Source organism: Periplaneta americana, chromosome 17 (genome assembly GCF_040183065.1).
Source record: "Periplaneta americana isolate PAMFEO1 chromosome 17, P.americana_PAMFEO1_priV1, whole genome shotgun sequence".
In the NCBI taxonomy this organism is placed as follows: domain Eukaryota; kingdom Metazoa; phylum Arthropoda; class Insecta; order Blattodea; family Blattidae; genus Periplaneta; species Periplaneta americana.
This window is the reverse complement of record NC_091133.1, coordinates 70153743-70178792: the sequence shown is the minus strand read 5'-3', so window position 1 is coordinate 70178792 and position 25050 is coordinate 70153743. Positions and strand designations below refer to the sequence as shown.

The window sequence follows — 25050 nt, the reverse complement described above, 5'->3', positions numbered from 1 at the left end:
ATAATTAGAGAAGAAACATTTGTAATAGAATAAAAATGAACACAACACTAGTTATTGAATTGAAGCGTGAATATGTAGTGTGCAATACAACCAATACACTAATAAAATATGATTCGCTTCCGATCGGTGTTCAAAGACGCAGCTATTGAAAGCCACGTATTCTCCTTCATTTTCTCATTTTTATACTAGGCGCGCCGCTTATCGTAAACGTGAGGATTTCAATATTAGAATCTCATCAAATAAAACTTGCTCCATGATGCACAGCACAGAACAAAATAATACATAGGTTATGTCACGGTATTCTTGCTACAAAATATACGACGACAAAATAGCTTTTAGATGGCAATAGAATGAATCTAGTGGGCTGTGATCGGAAACGTGAACGCCAAAGTTGAAACTTGGCCAACGCTCCGTTCCCGATCTCGGGCTCCGGGAAGCTTTTCGTTAATTGTGAATGCTCACATTTAAATGTATACATTTTAACAATTTTACCGTTTTCGTTTCCGTTCCAATTCTCGTTTCCGGTTTATTGTGAACTAGCCTTTAGAGTTACTATTTTTTTTTAAATCCTTTTACAAATAAGAAAACTATGATCATCTTTCATGCAGTTAAAGAATACGCTTCCATATCAATTGTGTGCATATGACATTCTATTTACATGTCCCCCCCTAATAATAACATGCATAGTTTAGAGCACGGGAAAAGAAAACTCAATTATACATGTCTAATCTGTTTTTATATAATATAAGAGTAAGTGGTTCTTTCAGTCTGCAAGATTAAATTAAATTAATAGTTTAGAAATTGACATTCATGTCCTTGTTAGTATGGAATGACCCTCGTGACTGAAACGTAGACTTCAGTTTGTGACGCGCTTCATATTCCCGGATTAATTATTATTTAGTCAAGTTTTCGCTGTGTACAAAAGTGATAGCTTCGTGACTGCTGATTGGCGAAGTAATTTGAATATATCACTTTAATACCACGTCTGAGTTTGAAGCGATGATGCGCTTTTCTATATGATTCATGGCATGTTTTAAAGGCGGTTATAAAATGTTTTATTACCTTGCAAAGAATGAATAGAAAATGCGGAATATCTGGTACACGATTTCAATAATTCATATGCCATTTTAAAGCTTTCTTTCTCCTACAGTCGTAAAACAGTCGCTATCTTTCATATAAAATAATGCTAGATTTATAAAACAGAAATGCAATTCCTCGTAACTGATTTCTGTGCTGTTTTCTTCCTAGTAATGTCATCATAGAATTTTGCTCGTATTAATGACTGTGGCCAAAAATGATAGTATTGAGAGACGTAAGAGAATTAGATCTTTTGATTTTCCTAGAAACAACGTAGCTCACGTGTAACCAAAAGATTAGTTTGCTGACATGAGACGGATATGCGTTCCCCTTCAGCTGTTCATCGAATAGACATACGGAGCATGATCAAATGAAACAAGTTTGCCCGGTCTCAAATGGTTTTCTGTCATGTCGTCTGTGATTTCATAGTTGCTTTGTGTAGAGCAATCGAGAATAGTTCGGAATTGAGGAACTGTCTAGATGTCAGGCGCTAGTGTTATTCCAAATCTGTCCAAAGGTGACCAGCGAGCGGCGATTCAATTCTTAACAGCAGAGATCTCTAGGCCATCCAACTTACAGTCCCGACTTGTCACCGTGTGACTGTAATTTGTTTGTACACTTTAAGGAAGTTTTAAAGAAAGACAAATTCCGCATAAATCAGAGATCTTCAACTGACAATACTCTAGGGCGCACGCAGAAATTCTCTACCCGACATTCGCCCGTTGGCATGGCAAACGATAGTAAGCTATTTTATAGCTCAGTTTATCAACACTAGCGCGATCAGTTTTCATCTTCATTGTGAAGTTTACGTTTAAAAGTTTTCAACTGCAGATATGCGTGCTTTTTGTATATAGGCTATTTAACAAAATTCTTGGAGTAACACAATGACTTATGCCGTTAATTAAATATCTTTTTATGATATTTTGTTTAGTATTTTATAACAAACTAATCACCTTACTGCGTCTTTTTTCCACTATAAATAGAAAGCATTCTTTCTCTATGTGTCACAAAATTACAGGCGTGCAGGACGGTTTTCCCGACTGTGATGTTCTAGCCATCATAACACGTAAAGATATCACCATCACATCCAATGGTTCGAAACAAAAACCGTCCTGTCCGAGACAGAATGTTCGATGCAGTGTGCTGCCGACCTATAAAACCTTTACGCCTTTACGCCAAGTTGATGGACTCTGGCATAGATGATGAACCACTTGTTATTAATGGAGAAAAATTTGTTCCGGCTCCGAGGATCGAACTTGGGACCCCAAGTTCTACGCACTGGATGCTCTAATCACTGAGCTACGCCGAAGTTCAACCCACCGCACCGGATTGAATCTTTCTCCTTTGGTTCTTTTCCCTTTAGTGGCCTTACTCTATGTTCGACTTACATATTGACATATATACTGTACGGTATATATTAAATGAACAGTCATCACTAACAGGAAAAGAACCAAAGGAGGAAGATTCGATCCGGTGCGGTGGGTTGAACTTCGGCGTAGCTCAATGGTTAGAGCACCCAGTGCATAGAACTGAGGTTCCCGAGTTCGATCCTCGGCGCCGGAGCAAATTTTCCGTCATTAATAACAAAATAATGGTAACCATCAGAGATAATTCTGTAGGACCAAAAAATTAATGTTTATGTAGATAGATGATGAAGTTGAGATCGCACTGTTGAAAGGAGACTTAGTCGTCTTCTCCAACGCCGCCCCACACATTGCGACGTCTGTGTGAATGTCTGGTGGATATTTCTAAGGAAAGCTACTACACTTAAGTATCCTTAAACATTCATCTTTTTCTATCATACTTTTTACGTACCTACTGCATTAATAAGTAAATTTATAATTCGGCTGGAATTGAATTTATTTGATTACGATTTGTATATGTTTTGCACCTATAACCCGATCATTCTGTTTGTGGAACGGCACTTGCTTATACTAATACACTGCGCGCCGCTGTTACGTCACCTGTGCAGTGCGATCCTATCTTACTCTAGTCATAGACTATGTCTTTCTCTTTCCCACAGAGTAATAACATAAGGTTGCAGCGTCGTTGTTTACGTTCCACATACAAAATGGTCACCTAGTACCCGTTTTATGAGATTTTTAGCGCTAATGTAAATGAAACTCTATGGCGATACAAGTTCCATACTTCTTTTGCTATTTGTCTGTATTTCATATCATTGTACTGTTTGCTCCACGCTAAGAAAGAACATGTATAGCCACACCTCTTCCAATCCTACCTGTGTGTTACATTTCTTTGATTTGACTACTAGAATCGACATCCAATATTTGATACGATACACGATAAAGAGTTTCATCCACTTGACTCGTTTGATATTATCTAATTATTAGATGGGGATATGTAAATAGAATGTCATATGCACACAATTGATATGGAGGCGTATTCATTAACTGCATGAAAGATGATCGTAGTTTCCTTCTATGTAAAAGGATTTTAAAAAATATTAACTCTAATGTGTCGAAAGAATTAGTATATGTGGACACTTTCTTGTCTTGTTATTGTAAATACTTCAAATATGAGATTGTTGTTGAGAAGAAAATTACGTATATTTATTAATATATACCGCATAGGCCATTAACATTGTTTACAATAATAGTGTTTATTAAATATGAATGTATACAGCTTTCAGCCATTTTTTTATTTGTTCTGGAGACCTAGCTCGGGACCTCTCGCAATGAGGTTGATTGTGTAGTATTGGTTGAATGATGATACTAATGATGGGAGGAAATGGGAGAACCCCGAGAAAAACCCCTCGCTCTCGTTTTGTCCACAAATTCCCTCGCGACCCAGAAGGAGATCGAACCTGGGTCGCCACACACTAACCACTCTGCCACGGGCCAGACGTTATACACAGTTACCATATAGTTTGAGACGCGATTGTTCCCTTTGAAGTTTAAGGTAATCGCTCGGATAGATTCCCAAGTAATTTTTACTTTATTCCCCTAAACTTCACCAAAAATGTTCATTCGAAAAGATCTGTCTGACAGTCCGATGAGAATGTCTTCCTTAGGCCTGCAGTATACTGCATCGGACATTGCCTAAGACAGGACGGTTTTGTCTCAGACGGTCCGAGACAAAATCGTCTTGTTCGAGACAGAGTATCTAAATGCTGGTGTATCGCGATCCAGTGCATTTACAAAATTTTTGACGATTCCCAGCGTCAGTTATAGAGGAGGGAGCAAGATCTTGTTAGATTCAATGAATAGCTGTTGTTCAATATTCTTAGTTCTTGGCTCCAGATTGTGTTGAAGTAGTCAATCTTTCCCCATGAAGCACGAATTTTTAGCCCGGCTTTCCCATAGGAAATAGCAGTTCTTGGTGTACTCTTATTGCAGACTAAATACGATCGCAGCTGTATTAAAGTCACCACATATTTGCCATTTATACTTATCGTAATTGATGCAGTTAAAAAAAAATCTTTCATGTTTATGTCTCTTTCATTTGCATTGCATAGCCAACTGAAACCGATGGCATAACGCTGCTGTTATGCAGTAACACAACATTATTTCTTAACGTTGAAGCAACCAAAACCAACCTCCATTGATCCAGTGAGTGTTGAATATTTATGGCTTCCATAAGTCCCTGCACAGCATTACAGAATACAATGACATTATTGACTTCGAGAAATAATTCTGAAGGTTTATGACGCACTCTATGGACGAGAGACCTTCATATTTTCAACGAGCATTTTCCACTGCTGCAATCAGACCTGCCCTAGAAGAAGAGAGGGGTCTCCCGCTATGTGGGCTACATGCAGAAAGTTGCGTAGATTAAAAAATGCCAATGCTCTTGGAATATTTTTCTTCTGTATTAAAGAACTTAGAATGTAGTAGCTGCCAAATGTGTACGTTCCATGCTAAAAAAATATTGGAAGTAGGATATTAGGCATCAAAAATTCTAGATTTCTTGTTCAGAAACTTAGGATGTAAAAAGATTTCTTGCTTTATCTACGCGTTGGCTAAAATTGTTTGTAAGCATAACTCAGGTTTGGAGTTTCCATATGACACCGCATAGGTTTTGAATACCCCTGTTAGAACTTAAACAAGACTGTCTCTTACACAGTATTTTATTGCAGAAATGAGTGTAGGTAGTGTTATGAGAAGCACTTAGGGGACATCAGAGAATTGACATAAATTGTAAAATATTACTTCATTAAGCTTATATTTTTTTCTCGTTTATTGTTTTATTAATACTTGTAACATGACTGGAATATTGTGTGTAGTAAAGCTCTGCCTATCGCGTTTGATGAGATTTGAACTTCAGCTGCACCTGTTACCCTCTGGAGTGTATTTTACGCTCCAGTAGATACTATTATATCCTACCTTTTGCAAGACAGCACATATTGCGTCTAATAAATTTCGGGAACTTACTGCGCTTTCTAGACTAAGAAAAACGTAACATTTCAAATCGTCTTCATTGACTTGTTGTTTGCCTGAGAAATGTGTCATCTTTCATTCTGATGAAGTCAGACATTCTTTAATATTTGTCTGTTATTCAGGTTTTCTGTATACTTATTTTTTACATGAAATTCTTACAGCAAAACTGTTAGCGGCATATTGTTAGCCGAATACTCAAAGCATCAACATCCATTCTGATAATTTTTTTGTCCAATGGCGGGGCCCTTCACCTGCCGTTATTCACTTGTCGAAATTTTACACAAATGTCGAGCTTAAGAATGTTTGTGAAATCGAATGTATTCATTCGCGAAAAATAAAGTAAATTTCGTTAAGTTCACAGCTTGTAAAGTTATTTGGAAAACTGTACTCAGAATTCAATATTGAACATTATGCAACATGCCGAGCTTTCCAGAACAGTAGTGCAGTGGTGTTCCCATCGTAAGCTTTTTCAGTGTCTTATCGATTTTATAATGATATCGTATTCATATTTCAGTAGCTGCAGTCGTAGTGGTGGAGGCGACTTTATTTTAGCAAATGTCAGGAATAGGTACGTTGTACCACTTATAGATCCCCACGTGTGCCTGCGTGTCTTACTGTCTGTGGTCTGTACCCTTTCAGGTCCGATCACCTATTTATAGCGAACCTTGTTTATTAGGTATGGGACTGGGTGGCGCAATAGAAGCCAGTTCTTTATGTGGTAATTAACCTCAATACTGCTATGGCTATTTTAGTCGGGTTCTAAAAGTGTAATTTACGCCACTTCCCTCCTTTATTGTTTTCCTGTTTCGAAAATTGTCAGCTTCTACAGTTAATTTAACGTTACATTACAACGACAACACGTGTTAATTTCCAAGACCTTTACACAGGCAAAGGACAAGTTAAGGGATGTAATTTGATATTTGATTACTAGACTTCGGATTTTAGGTAAAAACGTATTTTAATCCTTAAAAGATAAGTTCATAAAAACTTACAAGTACACATTTCATACAAAACTATGCCTAAATTGGTATTTTAATAACACCTAGAAATGCCTATTTTGACGACAACGCCTATTTTGACCTATTAAATATGTTTTATCTCTAATAGGTCAAAACACCCATTCTTATTTCGAAAATTTGCATTTTAAATTCGAAATGTATTCCTGGTTCTGTTGGAAATAAAGTACGGGATAGACTGGAGCCAGTTCTGCAGAGAAATGTAAGACTGAAGAATCTGCGTACCGCTTCACATATCTTAGCAGGGAAGAACAAGGATTTACAATGTAACATTCCTGTCCAACTAGTGTCAAAATTTAAATACGCTCCTGTTACTCAGTAGATGTGGAGCGTTCATTTTCAGCATACAAATTTGTGTCGAGTCACAGACGGCATTACTTTTTGGTTGAAAATTTAGAAAAAAAATATTAGTAATTTATTGTGATGCTAATTATGAACATTAACGGGCAGGGCTTGGCAAAAATTGATTATATTTGACTTGTTTATGTACTGAATTTATGTCTTAAACTTATTTTTCACATTTAATTGTTTAGTTTATGTAGGATAAAGGTTGGTAATATTGTGATATTAATAATATTATGAGAATTTTTTGCAATTTTACTGAGCGAGAGGAAGATCGGTTTTTTGCGTCAACGTATTAAGGGAATGTTCTTGGACAAGTTTCTGCACAAAACTGGTCCTTCTCTCGCTCAGCAAAATTGTAAAAAATTATTAAAAAGAGCTATCATAATATTTATTAATATCACAATATTACCAACATTTACCCTATAGGGCTAACTAGGTAGATATTTGTTGTTCTTGTACTTTAAGTAGTAGTGGTGGTAATGGTGTATAAGCATTTAAAATTATTAAATTATAGAAGTGAACTCCTGATGATTTGGAATATGTTTTTAAAGAAAACATTTTTATTAGAGCCTATTTTCAATTTTTTAGAGACTATTTCCTGCACTTTTAAGCCTAGTAGACTCCTAAAATTAAATTTTAACGACCTAAAAATCCGTACCCTATTGATTACATAATGTTATTGACTTTTTTTATTTACATGCCAAACACATTTTCTTATGATATACCGGGTGTAACCCTTGTCCCTACTTTTTTTGAAATTATAGAGTCCCGTACATTCACAGACAATGCCGTAAATACAAGCCTGTGCTCCTTGAGCCGATGTGCGTATCATTTGTGGAGGCAGTTTTGTCGTATAACTAACTGTTCTCTTATTTATCATAGTCAGCAGTAGTGCAGGGGTAAAGCATCTGACTTGTATGTAGGGAGATTTCCCTATACGAAGATCACCTGAATTCCACTGTTATCCCTTAAAATACAGTATTGCCTACATGCCGAAAAATATGGGCAAGAGACTGTATAGAGAAATAGTTTCACGTACCGGTATTCAAAATTGTAATATAGAAAACATTCTCACCAGTTTATAAAATTCTACGATATTTGTGGAAGATCTTTATTACTTTGAAGTACTGAAAAATGCGCACACGCAAATTGCTGTGACTTTCAAATAGGGTCGTTTTGGGAGATCTCGACACTTTTAAGAGCCATTGAGAGCACTGTTCCTAGTGAAGAAAGTTCGAACTACATGAGATCTGTGTCGACTGTATTTTTAATCCCTATATAAATGAATCTCGTGGCTACAACTTAAGTTTTACGTTCACAGAAAGCAATAAACACAATAAATGTGAGCTACACTTTTCTTTTCGGCCATGAAATCTAAGATACAATCTTTAGTTTATTGTACTTTGACTGGGCATGCGTGATATTAGTAGATGCACGAATTATTGTACATCCATTTTACAGATTAGTATATAAAGGCGCCAAAGTGATTACCCTCAAACAATTATCTTTGTTTCGGGTATGCTGTTATTATTATTATTTTTTTTTAATGAAGGTATATATCGGGGAGATTTCGACACTGTGTTTTGGAGGGATCTCGATATGTGTCGAGTTTTCTCTGATTTCGCTTGTGATCCTTCTTAGATGACCTGGGGGGGGGGGGCTGACTCTATCAAAATGTTGATGTGTTTGGTCGTAGGAGAGTTCGCAATCCTTCATAGAGTCTTTTTGTGCCATTTTGTCCGTCTGTTTTTATCTCTGTGTGTCTGTTTGCATGTATGAAACTACTCATCTTCCATTGAACATAATATACCTTAATTAAACTTTATATTTTAACTAGCCATCCCGTGCGCTTCGCTGCACTGGTTACAAATAATATCATTGCATTAAATCTATTATATTTTAAAATACAGCTTTTTTATTACTTAGTGAACATTTTGCTTATAGGTTTTAAGCCGTCTGTTTCTGAATTATTTTCAAATTTGTATTTAAAACTATGAATGTTATGAATGTAACTTATTATCATGCAATACTTTCTGAAGTTGTTCAGTCAATTCCAGTTTTAAGCATGGTACTACTGTCCCGCGCCATGGCGTCGTGGTCTAAGGCATCCTGTCTAGGACTCGCATTGTGGAATGTGCGCTGGTTTCAATCCTCATGAGGGAAGAAATTTTCTCATGAAATTTTGGCCAGTAGTCTATATAGGATCAGTGCCCACTCATCGTGATGCTCTTGTCTTAGGGAGCAACGGTGGGTAGCGAAATCCGGTTACGGAAGTCAGCTATAACGGCTGGAGAGATTATCGTGGTAATCACACGATACCTCCATTATGGTTGGATGATCGTCCACCTCTGCTTCGAAATGTTGGTCGGTCTGGGCCCTTAAAGGGCTGTAGCTCCGCGGACTATGTTACTACAGTAAACTTAACAGAAAATTGGCCAGCGTCTAGAAGAAACTATATTTGTAAGAACTGAGAGTTGGAAGAAGACCTTCCAATTAGATGATAAGCCTGCACTTGAACTTAAAATGTTGGCATTAAAATTGGCTTCGTGTATTACTATTGCACCAAACGATGCCATTTAGAATAAGATGTTGTAGCCTACTGCCTTAAAAAGTATGTTAATAATGGATGCACTGCTCATTCATAGTGTTCTGCTGAAGAGCAGGTTTTTCACTGCAGACCCAGCATTCTCCAATCTTTCCTATTTTCCGCCTTCCTCTTAATTTCCGCATATGATCCATGTATCTTCTGCTTAGAACTTTTCTTCCGTTCACCATTTATTCCAGTACATCCTTCACTAGGAGTTTCTTATTAGTCAGTGGTCCAGCCAATTTCTTTTTCTCTTCCTGATCAGTTTCAGCAGCATTCTTTCTTCACTCACGCTTTCTAGCACAGCTTAATTTCTTATCCTTCCGTCCATTTCACACGCTTCATTCTTCTCATATCCACATTTCAAATACTTCTAGTCGTTTCTCTTCACTTCGTCGTAATGTCTATGTTTCTGCCTCATACAATGCTTACCATACATAATCAATGTTTGTCTTTTGTAACTTTTCTCGTAATGTTATTCAATGACGTCCCGGAAAGAGCTCAGTTGAGCAATAAAATATAAATGAAGTACGATTAAATTACACTTTTTTTGCATTGTATGTATTAGGGAGTAGGTAACTTAAATAACCGTATTATAAAATAAAAGTTTGTCAAATTATTAACGTCATTCTTACAAGACTTTTCTTTATCCTCGAAAGTCCCAAAGCTTCCATTATAGAAGTTCTGTACCCTGTCTAAAGCATACTCCATTCCAAGTAGACCTATGCTCGTACAAAGTACACAGACAATGAAGGTGCACATTGTAACCATAAACCATAAGCTTCAGGATTTGGCTGGTAACCTAGATTTCTAACACCTTGTTTACTAATCGGTGAAGACTAGCGTTGCGATAATCTTGAGAGCAATTCATGTAGGTTTATTGAAGTTCTGAATTTTTCGTCTCAAGAATTTTTTTTCTAGTTATAAATATATGTATGATTAATTTCTCTTACACGAATGCTTTTAAAGAAAAGACGTTTAATTTCTTACAGTACTTGACTTTATGTAGGTAAATAACAGGTCGTTTCTTACATATATTTTTAATTATAAATTAATTTAGCAAAAATTATTGAATCCTCTGCAAATTTCTCTTAACTCAAATTTCAAGCAAACTCTGGAGTGGAAAGTCGACTCTCTAGCCGTTCAACAGAAAGTCTGAAGGCAAACTATAGGCCGCACCACCGTTTTTGGCATATGAAATAAGTAATGGTAACCTTAAGTGTCGAGTGTCTTACGTTTGTAGCAGTCTATATGCTATACAGCTGACAATTGTGATTGACATATTGTTGATGTGATGTGTATTTAGGAGGCGGTACCGTTCTCAGCTATAGTGGCAACAGAAACTCACTGATTGGACACTGTACTCAAGGACACACCGCAGGAACGCTAGCGTAGAGAAAGTTAAGTGCGAGTATCTTACTTTTTCGCAGCCTGAGCAGCAAGACTGACAACTGTGGTTGGCAGATTGCTGACGTGACGTTTATAGGAGGTGGTACCATTCTTAGCCACTATCAACAGATGCTCACCGATTGTGCATTGTACTCAAGGACATGCGCCAGAAACGCTGGAGTCAGCAATAACGTGAAGAGAGTGCTGTGCATATTTCTCATGCAAAACGTTTTGTTACTGTCATATAAGTAGCACCGGGTGAATCAGCAGCGCCTTCACTATAAGAAGTCATGAAAACTCTCACGTTTATAATCGTTTTCGTAAACAGTGTACCCATAATCAGATCTGAAATGAAAATGACAATAGTGTGCTTGACAATATAACCAGTAATAATAAGTTTGCGAGATCGAATCGCACACCATACACAGTGCCGAATTTAGGCCTAGCCAACGTAGGATAGGACGAGGAGGACCAGTAGCTTGGCCAGCCCGATCTTCTGACTTCACTCCAAATGACTTCTTCTTTTGGGAAAGAATTAAGACATGGTCTATCAAGTGCGTCCAACAACTAGAGAAGACATGAACCAAAGAATTAGAGAAGCCTGTGGGTCTCTCAACTGTGCTGAAATGCAGTCACAGATGTTAGTAGGTGATCAGAACATTGTTTAGCACAGGGTAGCGTACATTTTGAACACTTACACTATGAAGAGTGTACGAACATAAACAACATAGAGAATTTCTCAGAGATACCATTTTTTTTGTTGCTTTGTGAGTAAACAATAAAAGTTAGAAAAAAAAGTTTCAGTAAAAGTTGTTTCTTTTTAAAAGTAGTTTCCAATGGTACCTTCAATGACCCATGTTCTCATTTGAAATTTGTAAGTTGACCACAGGTACCCCTACTTCTGGTTTGTTACGGGAAATTGTATTACCACCAGTCGATTCTTTACATAGGTTTTGGTTATCAATTTTTTTTATGAACAACCAGTATCATATAGTTTTTGAGAAAAAAAAAGGCTGATACGGGTGATCTGAAACACCCTGTATGTGTATATATATACATATACATATATATATACGAGGCCTGTCTAAAAAGTATCCGACCTTAATTTTTCCCGCGTAAAGTTGTGATTCTAAGGCGGCGCCACTGTGCATGGTGGAAGGAGGAACTGTAATGCGCATGCTTGAATTTTTTCACCGCATTCGCTTGTGCCAGTCACTGGCTGGTGGTCGCCAAGTAAGGTGCTGTTCTAGGTGTTTGTCGGATTTAGTTTTCTCGCAAGATGACTGAACGAATTGAGCAAAGATACTGCATCAAATTTTGTCAAAAGCTTGGTGATTCTCAAAGTCAAACAATTCGTAAGATTCAGCAGGTGTTTGGGGAAGATGCGATGGGTGTAACACAAATTAAGGAGTGGTTCAACCGATTCAAAGATGGCCGCACATCAGCGGAGAGTGAGCAGCGTTGTGGCAGGCCCCAAACTGCTCGGAGTGCAGCTGTTGTTGAGAGGGTGCGAAATTTGGTGATGGCAGATCGTCGTTTGACCGTGCGGGAGATTGCCGAAGAGGTTGGAGTGAGTAAAGATTCTGCACATGCAATTTTGCGTGATGATTTGAACATGAACCGAGTGGCTGCGAAATTCTTGCCCAAGTTGTTGTCCCCGGAACAAAAGGACCTCCGTCGTGACGTTGCACAGGACCTTCTGGACACCGCCAACACTGATCCTGGGTTTCTGAACACCGTGATAACTGGAGATGAGTCATGGGTGTACGGGTACGACCCAGGAACAAAAAGACAGTCGTCGCAATGGAAGCATCCCGAGTCTCCAAGGCCGAAGAAAGCGCGGCAGGTGCGAAGCAAAATCAAGGTGATGCTGACTGTTTTCTTTGATGTCCGTGGAATTGTGCATCACGAATACGCACCGGAAGGACAAATGGTGACAAAGGAGTACTATCACGATGTTCTCCGGCGACTCCGTGATGCAGTTCGGCGCAAAAGACCAGACATGTGGACGGCGAACAACTGGCACTTGCATCACGACAGCGCCCCCGCACATTCATCCCAATTGATACACACTTTCTTGGCCAAACATGGAATTACAACCGTTCACCAACCTCCCTACTCTCCAGACCTGGCTCCTTGCGACTTCTGGTTGTTTCCAAAATTGAAGACACCACTGAAAGGATCCCATTTTGAGAGTAGAGAAGAGATAATGCGGAATGCGACGACGGAGCTGAACACCATTCCAAAAGAAGACTTCCAGAGGTGTTTCCGGCAGTGAAAGGATCGGTGGGCTAAGTGTGTGCAAGCACAAGGGGCCTACTTTGAAGGGGATTAGGGTCCCAACCCCGTCAGGTATTTGAAATATTTTTTCTGGCTAAAGGTCGGATACTTTTTAGACAGACCTCGTATTTTTTTCTAAGTCTTATAATCTTTTCCCATGATAACAAACTGAGAGTGACTACTAATTAATTTCTTCATATTTCAGTTTATGTTTCCTCCAGACTTCGTCTTTATAAATATACACGTAGAGATAGGCATTCTCATTTGTGGAGGGGTGCAAAGTGTGTTCATTGGATAAACCAGAATGAAAATGTAAAACATTGCACTTCATATTAAAAGATAAATTTTGATATAGGTAAAGCCGCGCAAATTTATGTCGAGGTTAATGGAGCCATGGTCCTAAAACATTTGAAAGCCACTTTGATGGACTGTACACTGCTGTTCGGAATCTGTTGTAAGTTTTCTGTATAAAGCTTGAACCATGTAATACTGTACATATAGCAGTATTTCGCATTGTAAATAAATGCCTCTGGAAACTGAAGTTAAAAAGTTCATCTTGAAGAATATCCAGAAATGTTATTTGCAAAATCTGATCAAGAATGAAATTACTTTTTTCGATTCTGGTTACTTTCTGTTAACTTATTCTCATTATTATTATTAGTATTATTATTAGATTAGATTAGATTAGATTAGATTAGATTAGATTAGATTAGATTAGATTAGATTAGATTAGATTAGATTAGATTAGATTTAGGATTAAACTTCAGCGAACCTTTCAACAGAAATCACTATTTAGTTTAATTTTAAACATTTGCATGTTTCTGCATCGTATTTTATTTTTTCACTTCTATTGCTGCTTGTTGTGATAATGTTAGGTCTATGTGTCTTGCTCAATACTTTGATATGGAATGGAGGTTTCGTATTGCGTTTCCAGATGCGCTGGGACCCCAGCAAACCGCCACCCACAGTCCACGAGTTCGATAAGAAGCTTGTTGAAGCAGATGCCTACCTACAAATTCTCATCGATCAGATCAAGGTAAGACCATAATCTTATTTTATTCCACATACGTTAGTTGCAAGTGTAATCTTAAGACTGCATACGCTAAGAATGGAATTGACTAGTTAACGAATTATATGTAATGTAGTCTACTGTAGCTATACAGGGTGAGCAGTAAGTAATGTAATAATTTCAGGGGGTTATTCTTTGAGATATTTCAAAGAAAAAAGTTTCATACAATTTTACTCGTTTTTGCTTCCTTTTCCAGATAAAAAATGTTTTATATAAAACATTTCGTAGTGTGTTTTGGGAAAGCCATTGTTTGAATTCCCAGAATGCACAGTCGGTTGAAGAGAGCAGTGTATTGTGATAATTAATGATTGAAAGAATTTGAGTATTGTCCTTTAAATGTGCAGAAATTTGATCGGAACAAATGTGACTTTTCGTTCTGCAAAGAAATTTTAAAATGTTACAATTGTTCGGATCAAATTTATGCACATTTAAAGGACAAAACTCAAATTCTTTTAATAATTATTATCATAATACACTGCTCTCTTAAATTGACTGAGCATGTTGGAAATTAAATCAATGACTTTCCCAAAACACATAATGAAATGCTTCATGTAAAATAATTTTTATCTCGAAAAGGAAGCAAAAACGAGCAACATTTTATTAAAGTTTTTTCTTTAAAATATCTCAAACAATAACCAGCTGAAATTAATGACATCACTTACGGTTGACCCTGCATATTGTATGTATGTATGTATGTATGTATGTATGTATGTATGTATGTATGTATGTATGTATGTATGTATGTATGTATGTATGTATGTATGTATGTATGTATGTATGTAAATGTTATGTTTTATTTAACGACGCTCGCAACTGCAGAGGTTATATCAGCGTCGCCGGATGTGCCGGAATTTTGTCTCGCGGGAGTTCTTTTAAATGTCAGTAAATCTACTGACATGAGTCTGTCACATTTAAGCACACTTAAATGCCATCGAGCTGGCCCGGGATCGAACCCGCAACCTCGAGCATAGAACGCCAGCGCTATACCAACTTGCCATCTAGGTTGACTGTATGTATGTATGTATGTATGTATGTATGTATGTATGTATGTATGTATGTATGTATGTATGTAGTGTTCTTTTGTTTGTGTTTTTCATTTCGACTACCAGTGCGACCTGCCGTCCCGGATACGCTATACGAGTATAGTCGCTTGACTTTCTTTAAAATGTCTGATTATATTAGTTTCTCTTAGTCTCTGGCGAAAAATGTATGAATATTTCGAATCACATGAATACACATGTTCTCTATTTAAATTATAAAAGGTGATAAATAGGCCTATGTAGGCCTAAACCTACAGAAAATGAGCGTTCATATGATTTAGTTTAAAAACATAGTAAATTGAATGGAAACATTGATAAGGAGGGCCCGGATTTGCAAAATACATATCTCATGCAAGCTAATTTAGTATATGCAAATATAGTTTCCTTCAATTATCATGACAATAGTACTCACTTAACGCAAATTTGTTAGCGCATATAATTGCTTATTTTAAGATTTGTTTCCATTACATACATATTTTCCTATTTCAGTTTAGAGGTAGCATATTATGGACATATTGTGATGTATATTTTGTGTCATAGTAAAAAATGGGATAATCAGTAATATTGTCCGAAGCTTTATGAATAAGGAATTATTCACGCCCTTTGGAAACGTGGTATTATACTTAGCTTATTTTAGTGCCAAGTGAGTCAGTCTATCTGAAACAATAAGAAAAATGGAACAGTGTTCTCCACTGCAAGAGTCCTTGTTCTTGGTTCAAAATGTTATTGATGCGTTGACCCTGGAAGATATGGAATTGAAAAAAACGTTTCTGAAAAGTTTAAATTAGTGCTTGCAAAAAATTCTGGATCCATTCCGTTTGTAAGATAGCAAAATTGTTACCGGAAAGTGGCGAAGCAGCAGAAATAGAAGAGCGTCGATACAAGTAATATTTAGTTAACCACTAACCTTCGATTTCTTGTGGTATGGAGAGAATATTCTCAGTGTACAAAAATCACTTTTCTGATAGGCGTAACAGCTTCACCATGGAAAACATAAAGATGACATTCATAGTTTTCTGCAATTATTCTCAGCCTTAAGTGGTTAAAAGATAGAAATTTTATAGGCTTACTTAAGTAACATTACTGAAACCCAAGTTGTTTAATTGTATTTTATTGCAATGTACAGACCCAGAAACAAAATTTGGACCACCTAATTTTGTCAAGTTCAAGATACAATGCATTGCGCATGTGCAGTAAACACGAACGCCTAAATGTATGCTACTTGTGAACAGTCTTACTGCGAAGTTTGTTGCCTACATGGAGGAGAACTGTTACCAACACTCGGTTCATTTTTAATTCCATATCTGTGCAATGTTTTACACAACGTTCAACAAATTGTGCTTGCATTGAGGTTTTTCCATCTTTTTACTTCATTTAAAAGTAAAAACATGTAACTTACGGATTGTTGTTTTTCGAAATTTATATTGCATATTACGTGCATATTTTATGATCTTATAGAGCATATTTGCATGCATATTTCAAGCTTTATAAATGAATCTGAATCCGGGCTCTACTGATAATACATGAAAACGGGCGAAATAATAGATTAGTAACAAAATACGATGAAAGAAACAATTTAAAAGTTTAAAATAGCGGTAAGAAAATTGGAGTAAGAGAGGAAGGAAGACAATGAAACAAGAAAGGGGAGGACGTGAAAAGTGTAAATAGAGAAAAACTATTAGCAGCATAATTAAACTGTCTTAACGAAACAAAAAATGAAGTTGACACATACTTTCTCATTATACATATGTTTTACGCGTTTCGTAATAGTTCAGTCCCTTTATTGTGTTTCGATTAATGGTACATAGTTAATTATCTTAAACCATTATTCCAAAGACATAGCCTACTTCAATAAAAATTATTTAACATACACCCAACTAATTTAATATGCACTAAAGAAACAACCTTAAATTTTCTGAGTTACTTATATACAAAAATAGAAACTTAAAATATTTCACCTGCACAGTTTAAGTAGATAATTAATTCGCACTAATTTACATGAAATGTTGATAGGTATGTTGTGTTCATTTCTAATATTATATAGTATTTATCTATTTAAGAAAATCCGATGTTAAAATATATGCATGGTATATTGGGACTCCTTACTTTAAATTCTAAAGTTTTAAGACGTTGCTTCAGTCTTTTACCAACGCGGAATTAAAGTGTCTACAAGGGATGTTAAATGATTTCGATAGGATGTTCCCCGCTGTATAGGGTGACCAGATTCACATCGATAAAAAAGAGGACACAAAGCTTAAAAAAGGAGGACATTGTTAGAAAAAGAGGACAGAAAAGCTTACTTTGATTTAGGCTTAGGCCTATATTATACTTTAAATTACGTCAATATACAGTACAGATTTAGGCTCGTATCATATTTAAACGTGTGTTAGTATCTATTTTATAACAAAATAATTATGATAAAACTTAATAATAATGATTTACAGTTAGCTACATATGAAAGTCTAGGGAACTATAATTATTAAAGAGGACAGAAAATATCTATTTATATTTAGGCTTAGGCCTATATTGTATTTTAAATTGTGTCAATATCTATTTTATTATATTATAGCCTACTTGTGATAAAACTTAATAATATAAAATGATTTTACAGTTAGCTACATATGGGCTATTATGAAATCGATCAGTAAAAAACCTCGCATTTTTTAGTATTCTAATTTTTTCCCTATTTATACAAGGTGCTGAGGAGAGTGCATTTTCAAAAATATACTATCGAAAGTCAAACTGTTTTCGTACTATTGAGCGACAAATTTAGCATATTTTATAAAAACAAGCCTCTTTCAGCGCTCAGAACTCTGGAACCGTTTACTGCAGAACATTGAACGGGAGCTCATTTTGAAGCTGACATTTGGTAGGTTATGATAACAAGTAATCCTTACTTTTATTTTATACAGAGGGACAGATAATCTGATTTTACTTAATTTTAGGCTTTTTGCCCATTTGTAAAAATGTAAAAATTATTGAGAAAAAACCTTGCATTATTAAGAGGGATTCGGTATTGTTTGCTTAGTGGCTCGGCAATAAGTTTCGAGGGTATTAAATAAATTATTCTCATACGCCTGGACTTGAACGGAGCAGTGCCGCACGCGCTGGCCGAGAGCTGAAGATAAGCGAGCGTTGGGCGTCATTTTACTCCTGTGTTTATGAAAACTTGTGATAAAGCTAGCCCAGCTATGCGCTACTAGACGAAACATCACGTGTTTATGTCTCCTGGCCTTGCTTGCCTCGGCTAGCTCCCGCCGCACAGTCAGCTGGTTAGTTCACGCGCGTACTATTTATTTTCTTTATTTGATATTTTCAAATATGTAAAAAATATGTTTATTTGTACTTTCAATGCGGAATCTAACCATATATTTTTAAAATATTTTTTCGTGGGCAAAGGCGTCTTAATGAAGAAAAATCTAAATTTCTCCATTTCCATAAAAAATAAGAAAAACTGTGTACATGTCAATATAAACTTTAATTTCTCAGCATCAAAATAAACCATGATTTTGATCATTGGGTGAAAGGGTTTCGGAGCCACAACAGTTTAAAGTTGCTAATTTTATGAAAATAGGATAAATTTAAATATTTTTAATTTAAACACTATGAAGTTCTGATGCCTCAGACTTTGCACAAAGCATTGTATCACAGTTGTCAACGGACAGAAAAAGTTTCATTGTATTTAAAAATTGCAAGGTCAATTTTCTCTATATTTCGGTCGATTTTAGAGGTAATAGCCCATATGAAAGCCAAGGGAACTATAATTCTTATCAAAAGGAGGAGCAAAGAGAGTTATGAACGTTGGCAAAGAGTATATTCCGTCGATGCTGCCACCTACTGGCAAATTACTTGAAAAAGGCGTCTGATCAGATAGTTTCAAAATATCAGGCATACAAGTTACGAAAAGGAGGAAATTTCTTGATTTTTTTTTTTAATTCGCCCGGACCCCGCCAAAGCCTATAAAGGAGGACATGTCCGGATGAAAGAGGACATCTGGTCATCCTATCGCTGTCATGTTTCATAGCGTCGGTTTTTAAAACTGATACTGAAATTGTAACGAAAAATATAGTTCCCTGTAGGTGTATGCAATTTCTCTTAGCGAAGCGTTTTTACGTCGCATAATTGATTCATTTGTACGTTATTTGATTGATCCGTTCACTTATCCACATGTTAAATTCATAGTCTAATATGTTTGGAGATCGTTATAGGCTGTTGCCAGATATACGAAGAACATAATCTACCGGTAAATAAAGTCATTGTGTTTCGTTATCTTCCTGTGTTGTGTAAAGTGTAAACCATAGACAAATAAAATAAAATTAATGAGTGAACTGTCTGACATTGTGCTAGTACTTCATTCAGCCACTAGTCTGAATAAAGTGAAAGCGGAATACCTTATTATCCATCATGTGCTGCAACCTGATGGTAAGCGTTAGAACTAGAACGTAAATACAGAAGAATTTCCTTGTCATTTGGATTTCAATTCCTTCATAAAATGCTCGTGTTGCTACATGACACATGTCTGTCTGATGCATGATCTGTTAACTATGAAAACCTGAGATAGATACTGTGATTCCGATTAAATACGATGACCCTATAAATGAGCCGTTCAGAGCAAAAGTGGTGTATGTCAAAATTGAGTAATGAGATTTAAAGTAAAAATTCTGTAAAATACAGCGCAAAATAGCAATTAATATGTCCTTCTTGCTATACTGGCTACTAATGGTTTAAATAAACTGACTATTAATTGCTACTTTGCGCTGTATTTTACAGAATGTTTACTTTATCCCTCATTACCCATTTTTGACTTACACCGCTTCTGCTCTGAACGGCTCAGATATTCTTTCATACAATGGTAATTGCTGAATTTACCTACAGTATGTATTCACTGTTTAGAGTAGAGTATGCGTAGTGATGTGACGATGAGAAGTGGAAACCGTTCTCACAGTTGCTTTGGCCACCGAATATCTCGCGGGATTTTATTAACTTGGAACCTGTATATACTGTAGGCCTATAAGTATATTTTTTCCTATCACTATGGATTTTCAGTAATAAAAAGCTGCACTTCCTAATTCGGAAAACTAAAAAATAGTGTGATAATACGAAATAATATATTTGATTTTGAGATTTTCACAGAAACGATAGTTTTCGTCATTCATACCGAAACAATTTGGACAGAACGCTTGTTTGTCTCGCTGTATACATTCGGGGCAGGGGATTGTTGGAGAATGTAAACAGTAATGCAAGGTCACATGCTCTTTACCTCCCCATGTGGTTGGCGTAGGGGGAGAGAACAGACTGGGGTTGTTTACATTTTCCAACTATCCATTGCGCCGAGTGTACAGAGATTTCTTCTACATTGTTCAGTAGATTTTGTTCATTTTCAGTATCAAGTCAATTTTTATGGGAATGGTGTAAATAAAATGTAATAATTATTTAAATAAAAAAGAATGGATTTTTATTTTACATAAAACATAATGGTGATCATTTATAAATAAAATTGTTATGATTACTGTAATTTCGTCTTGAAGACAATATTAGATTTTGATAGCTTAAAAAACATAGTAAAATCATTTGTCGTTGCCAATAATTATTGTATCTTGTCTCCTTTACTTTTCTTAAGTTCAGAAATTTGAGGACTTTTTTCATTTCGGAATTCTGGTCCGGATTAGTGGGATTCTACTATATTTCATTTATGTGTGTCTTTTGAATGGTAGCTCAAGAAAGAAACTACAAACATAATGCCATTTGCAACGTGCTCAATTTATTGGATCGTTACGAACGCGTAAAACGAATAAGAGAAAATTCGTGGTATCTTCGTGATATTAATTTTTGCGTCTGTCACTTTAAATGAAGGACGCTGTACAGCATAGTGCAAAGCCACGTACAGATAAATTTTAACGAGAGCATTTTAAATACTCCAAACAGTTTCATGTATAACATTTCTATTTTATAGCCAATAGAGATACGAGTACCCACGTGTGTGACCTTATGACATCTTATGACATCAACATTCATTCACAGCATTACCCCGCTTCGTCTCATTCCGCAGAGACTTTCTCGTGGTTCGAGTACAGTATTGGCATAAATGCTTACCAAGAATTTTCTATTCGGCATGTTATTTCTATGTCTGATGACTTCTCACAGAGCCACGTTCCAAGATATTTGAACTTGTTTGTTCGTTTATCGGTATACATTTTAAGGCGTTTAACTTTTTGCTGGCATTTCTAAATGTTTCTGTTTCCTTAATAATAATGACGAACTTCGTTTTATATTCTTTGCACCAAGTCAGGTTGTTCCTGGGTTTTAGTGTTGTACAGTAGTGGCAAAAAAAAAAAAACCGGACCGACACTTGTAGCTGATTTCAGAGCCTTGTTCACTCCAGAGCATGATAGACTGGTAACTAAGACTTTCGTGGTTCGAATCGTGCCTGAGAAGGAAACTTTTTTTTTTGTTCCTTATTCAATACTTTTCGATTGCAGCGATATTTTACTACTTAATTAAGTTATTATTCCCAGAACATGAATTTTACCAGCAATCGAAAAGATTTGGGAATAAATTTGAATAAGGAACAAAAAAAAAGTTTCCTTCCCAGGCAGGATTCGAACCACGAAAGTCTTAGTTACCAGTCTATCGTGCTCTGGAGTGAACAAGACTCTGAAATCAGCTACAAGGATCGGTCCGGTTTTTTTGCCACTACTGTACATTCTTGTGTAGGCCTATGTTTGTATAAAAAGTTATACATTAAAACTTGGTAATAATGTGTAATTATAATTAGTTTGTTTTGTTTAGTCAACTCTCCGAAGACAGGTCTTAACCTCATGAGTGACACGATAAGGCATGATTCATGAGGCAACTAAGTCTGGAGATAACGGGGTAGAGTGGCCGGTTCCTTTCCCCCCTCCATTTCATATATCGCTGACTAGCTATATATTATATTACACTAGTCAGATTTCAAGTGTATACAAACACTTGTTCTTCCTCTGACACATATTGTCAAGTGAGATGTAGGCCTATCATCAGCTAGAATCTCAATCAGAGGTATTATTTATTAGTATAATGCTTTAATTTTGAGCCTATCAGTGAGGGAATTTTTTAAAATAAATTGTAGACGACGATCGTGTGACATGTCTTAAGGCAGGTATGCTCATTCTCTGACTCCCGATTACGTTCTGTAATCACAACCTTCCAATGTAGAGCGTGCTGTTCCTCGTTCGAAGCTCGACAGATGGCTGCGGAAGGCGGTTCAAGTACTTAGTAAACGCACGAACAGTACGGGACAATGACACAGTCAAAGCCTTCTGGAAGCAAAAGATCAATCCGTACAGTGTGGGAGGAAGACTATTTTTGTTGTGAAAACGTAAAGTGTTTACTATGTTATAAGGTTTTGTCAGGAATACTACTGAGCAACATAAAGCATTATACTCTCTGCCATCCAGAACATGCCAAAGTGACAGGGAAGCTGTTTTCTGTAATATGTATTCATATATCAACATTATTATTATTATTATTATTATTATTATTATTATTATTATTATTACTAGTACAATTATTGTTATTGTGGTGATTTTCTTCCAACAGAAATACATGTTATGATAAAATAATTTTTCAGGGGTGCAACGTGCACTACAGTTTCAAGAATTGAAAACACTTCATGATACACCAAACATTGAAGAGAGTCGAACAATTCAGAGTCTACGTTTAGGACAAAGTTATGTAGTATGTTGAGAATTAGCTAAGGCACTATAAACCCTTGTGAACTTGTAAAGAAATCTATGGTGCCTGAACAAAATATAGTTAATTACATCTCACTACTGGAACAGCTCAAATGTGAATTCACAGAACATCGATTTAATGATTTTAGACGTATGGACAGTGATATTAATCTTTTTGTTAATCCTTTCATAGTAAATTGAGTACAATCCGTGAGAGTGCAGTTCCAGGACGAGTTAATTGATTTACAAAGTCACGTAGAATTCAGAACTAAATGCGGAGAATATGACTTGCCAAGCATAGAAATATTGAAAAATGAACAAAACGCAATATCCCAAGATGAGCTTATTCGCTGTCACTCGAAATACAGTATGTGTGCAAACAATTATTTTCGAGAATGAAGGTTGCTAAATCCAAAAATCCAAACATAGATCCCGATTAACAGATGAGAATCTTTTGTGCATTGCAGTAAATTCGTTGGAAATAGATTTCCAATTCCTTGCAGAAAAGAATAGGCCTACACATGTTGAATGTGGAATACGAAAATAACATTATCTATGATATAATAATATCATAACTGTATAAAATATAATAAATAATGTAATAACTGAATATTTCCTTTTTCAAATTCAGTTTATTATCCGTATTTGTAAGGCAGTGAGAGCAATGCCACGGGTTGTGCTGCAATGTAGTTGCGGAGCCCAGTTCCTACACTGTGTATGTTATGCAGTGCAGCATCATCCGTGTAATCGGCGCTTTTACAATTTTGAGCATACCTGTCTTAAGGCATGGTTTGAAGGTGAAGGTTGGGCAAGACCACGCACACATAAGCTAGTGATGCGTGTCCCTTGTTTTTGACACCAGGTTTAAACATGGGCGAGAAATTTCCAGTAAATTTTTCCAAGAGTCCTCTCATTCGGGGAGTCTTTTGCGTGCCGTATTTTGCAGGAATTTATTTTCCTACCCAGGGAATGCTAAGGATTTTATTGCCTTTGAAACACTCTGTCAATGGGACACTCTGTCTCGGATTCATTAGTAGACATATCATTAGAGCATCGAGGACAACGACTGTAATGATACCCTGAAAACTGTTAAAATAATTAGCCTACATATATTAAAAATATGAAATTTTTATATTAGAATGTAACGAACGTAAATGTCTGCTTAATCTCAAATATACCTATGTCAGACATAATACTGTAGTTTCTACACGTGAGGTGCCTTCTTTGTGCAAATCAAATTTTAATATAAAACTTAAGTCATCCTAGTTTATAATGAAGGATGAATAATCCAAGTGACGAGTTTTTGTATGTACAACACCAAGTAATTAATTGTCGTAGTTTTTAATGAACAATATGTTTAATTAAAATAGAGTAACGTACAAAAAGAATAATTTTTTAGGTGTCTCCGCTTTTCAACATTTGCCTGTAATGCTCTTTTCAATCGGAAGATGGAACCACACTCAGACAGTTGCGATACTTCTCACACGAAGACAGGTCTGTCGTGGAAGGTGAGAAGATGGCATACGAAATTACCCTTATTATATGAATGATTATAGGATTGGAAAGTATGCGGGTCGTGGTCCTTGTAATTTGTACAATCGCAGCATTCCCTTGGAGAGGCTTGGAAAACCATGCAAAAACCCAAATTCAGGATAGTCTGCCTCTGCGATCGAATCTTAGACCTCCCAAACATAAGGCGGACGTATTAACCGCTGCAATCCATGGTCGACAGAAAATAATATAGCTCTTAAAAATAAGTCTTCAGAATAAAGTTACTCCACAAATTCTTTGAGTCGGATAGTACAACTCGAAGTGAGAATAGTGACCCTCGGACTTGGAACTCATAGATATTAAATCGGTCTAAGGACGAGCAACGATGAAACTAAAATTGTTGGTACTGTACCTTCTAGAATCTAGATTTTCTCCCTTCAGTTTTCCCCTCTTGCCATTGTGCTGTCAACTATTTATGCTGACATGCGTGGGAAGGTCGTAACGAGACATTACCGCATCGTTATTAAATACACGAAAACAATATCTGGCGTATGTCGAAAACTCATTTTCATGGTTTATATGTAAAAAGCTTTTATCGGATTTTCACTCGAATGCTTTTGTAGCAAAATACATAAGCCACATATTAT

At 36.3% G+C, this 25050-nt stretch overlaps 1 protein-coding gene across 2 annotated transcripts in view; it reads left to right on the top strand.

Moving 5' to 3' along the window:
- The window catches only part of LOC138693319 (oxysterol-binding protein-related protein 9), a 443401-nt gene that overhangs the window by 32913 nt on the left and 385438 nt on the right, over positions 1 to 25050 (top strand). For both annotated transcript variants that reach the window (XM_069817209.1, XM_069817210.1), the window contains exon 3: positions 14026 to 14127. In XM_069817209.1, coding sequence (XP_069673310.1) covers positions 14026 to 14127 — 102 coding nt within the window. The remainder of the gene's footprint in view (positions 1 to 14025; positions 14128 to 25050) is intronic.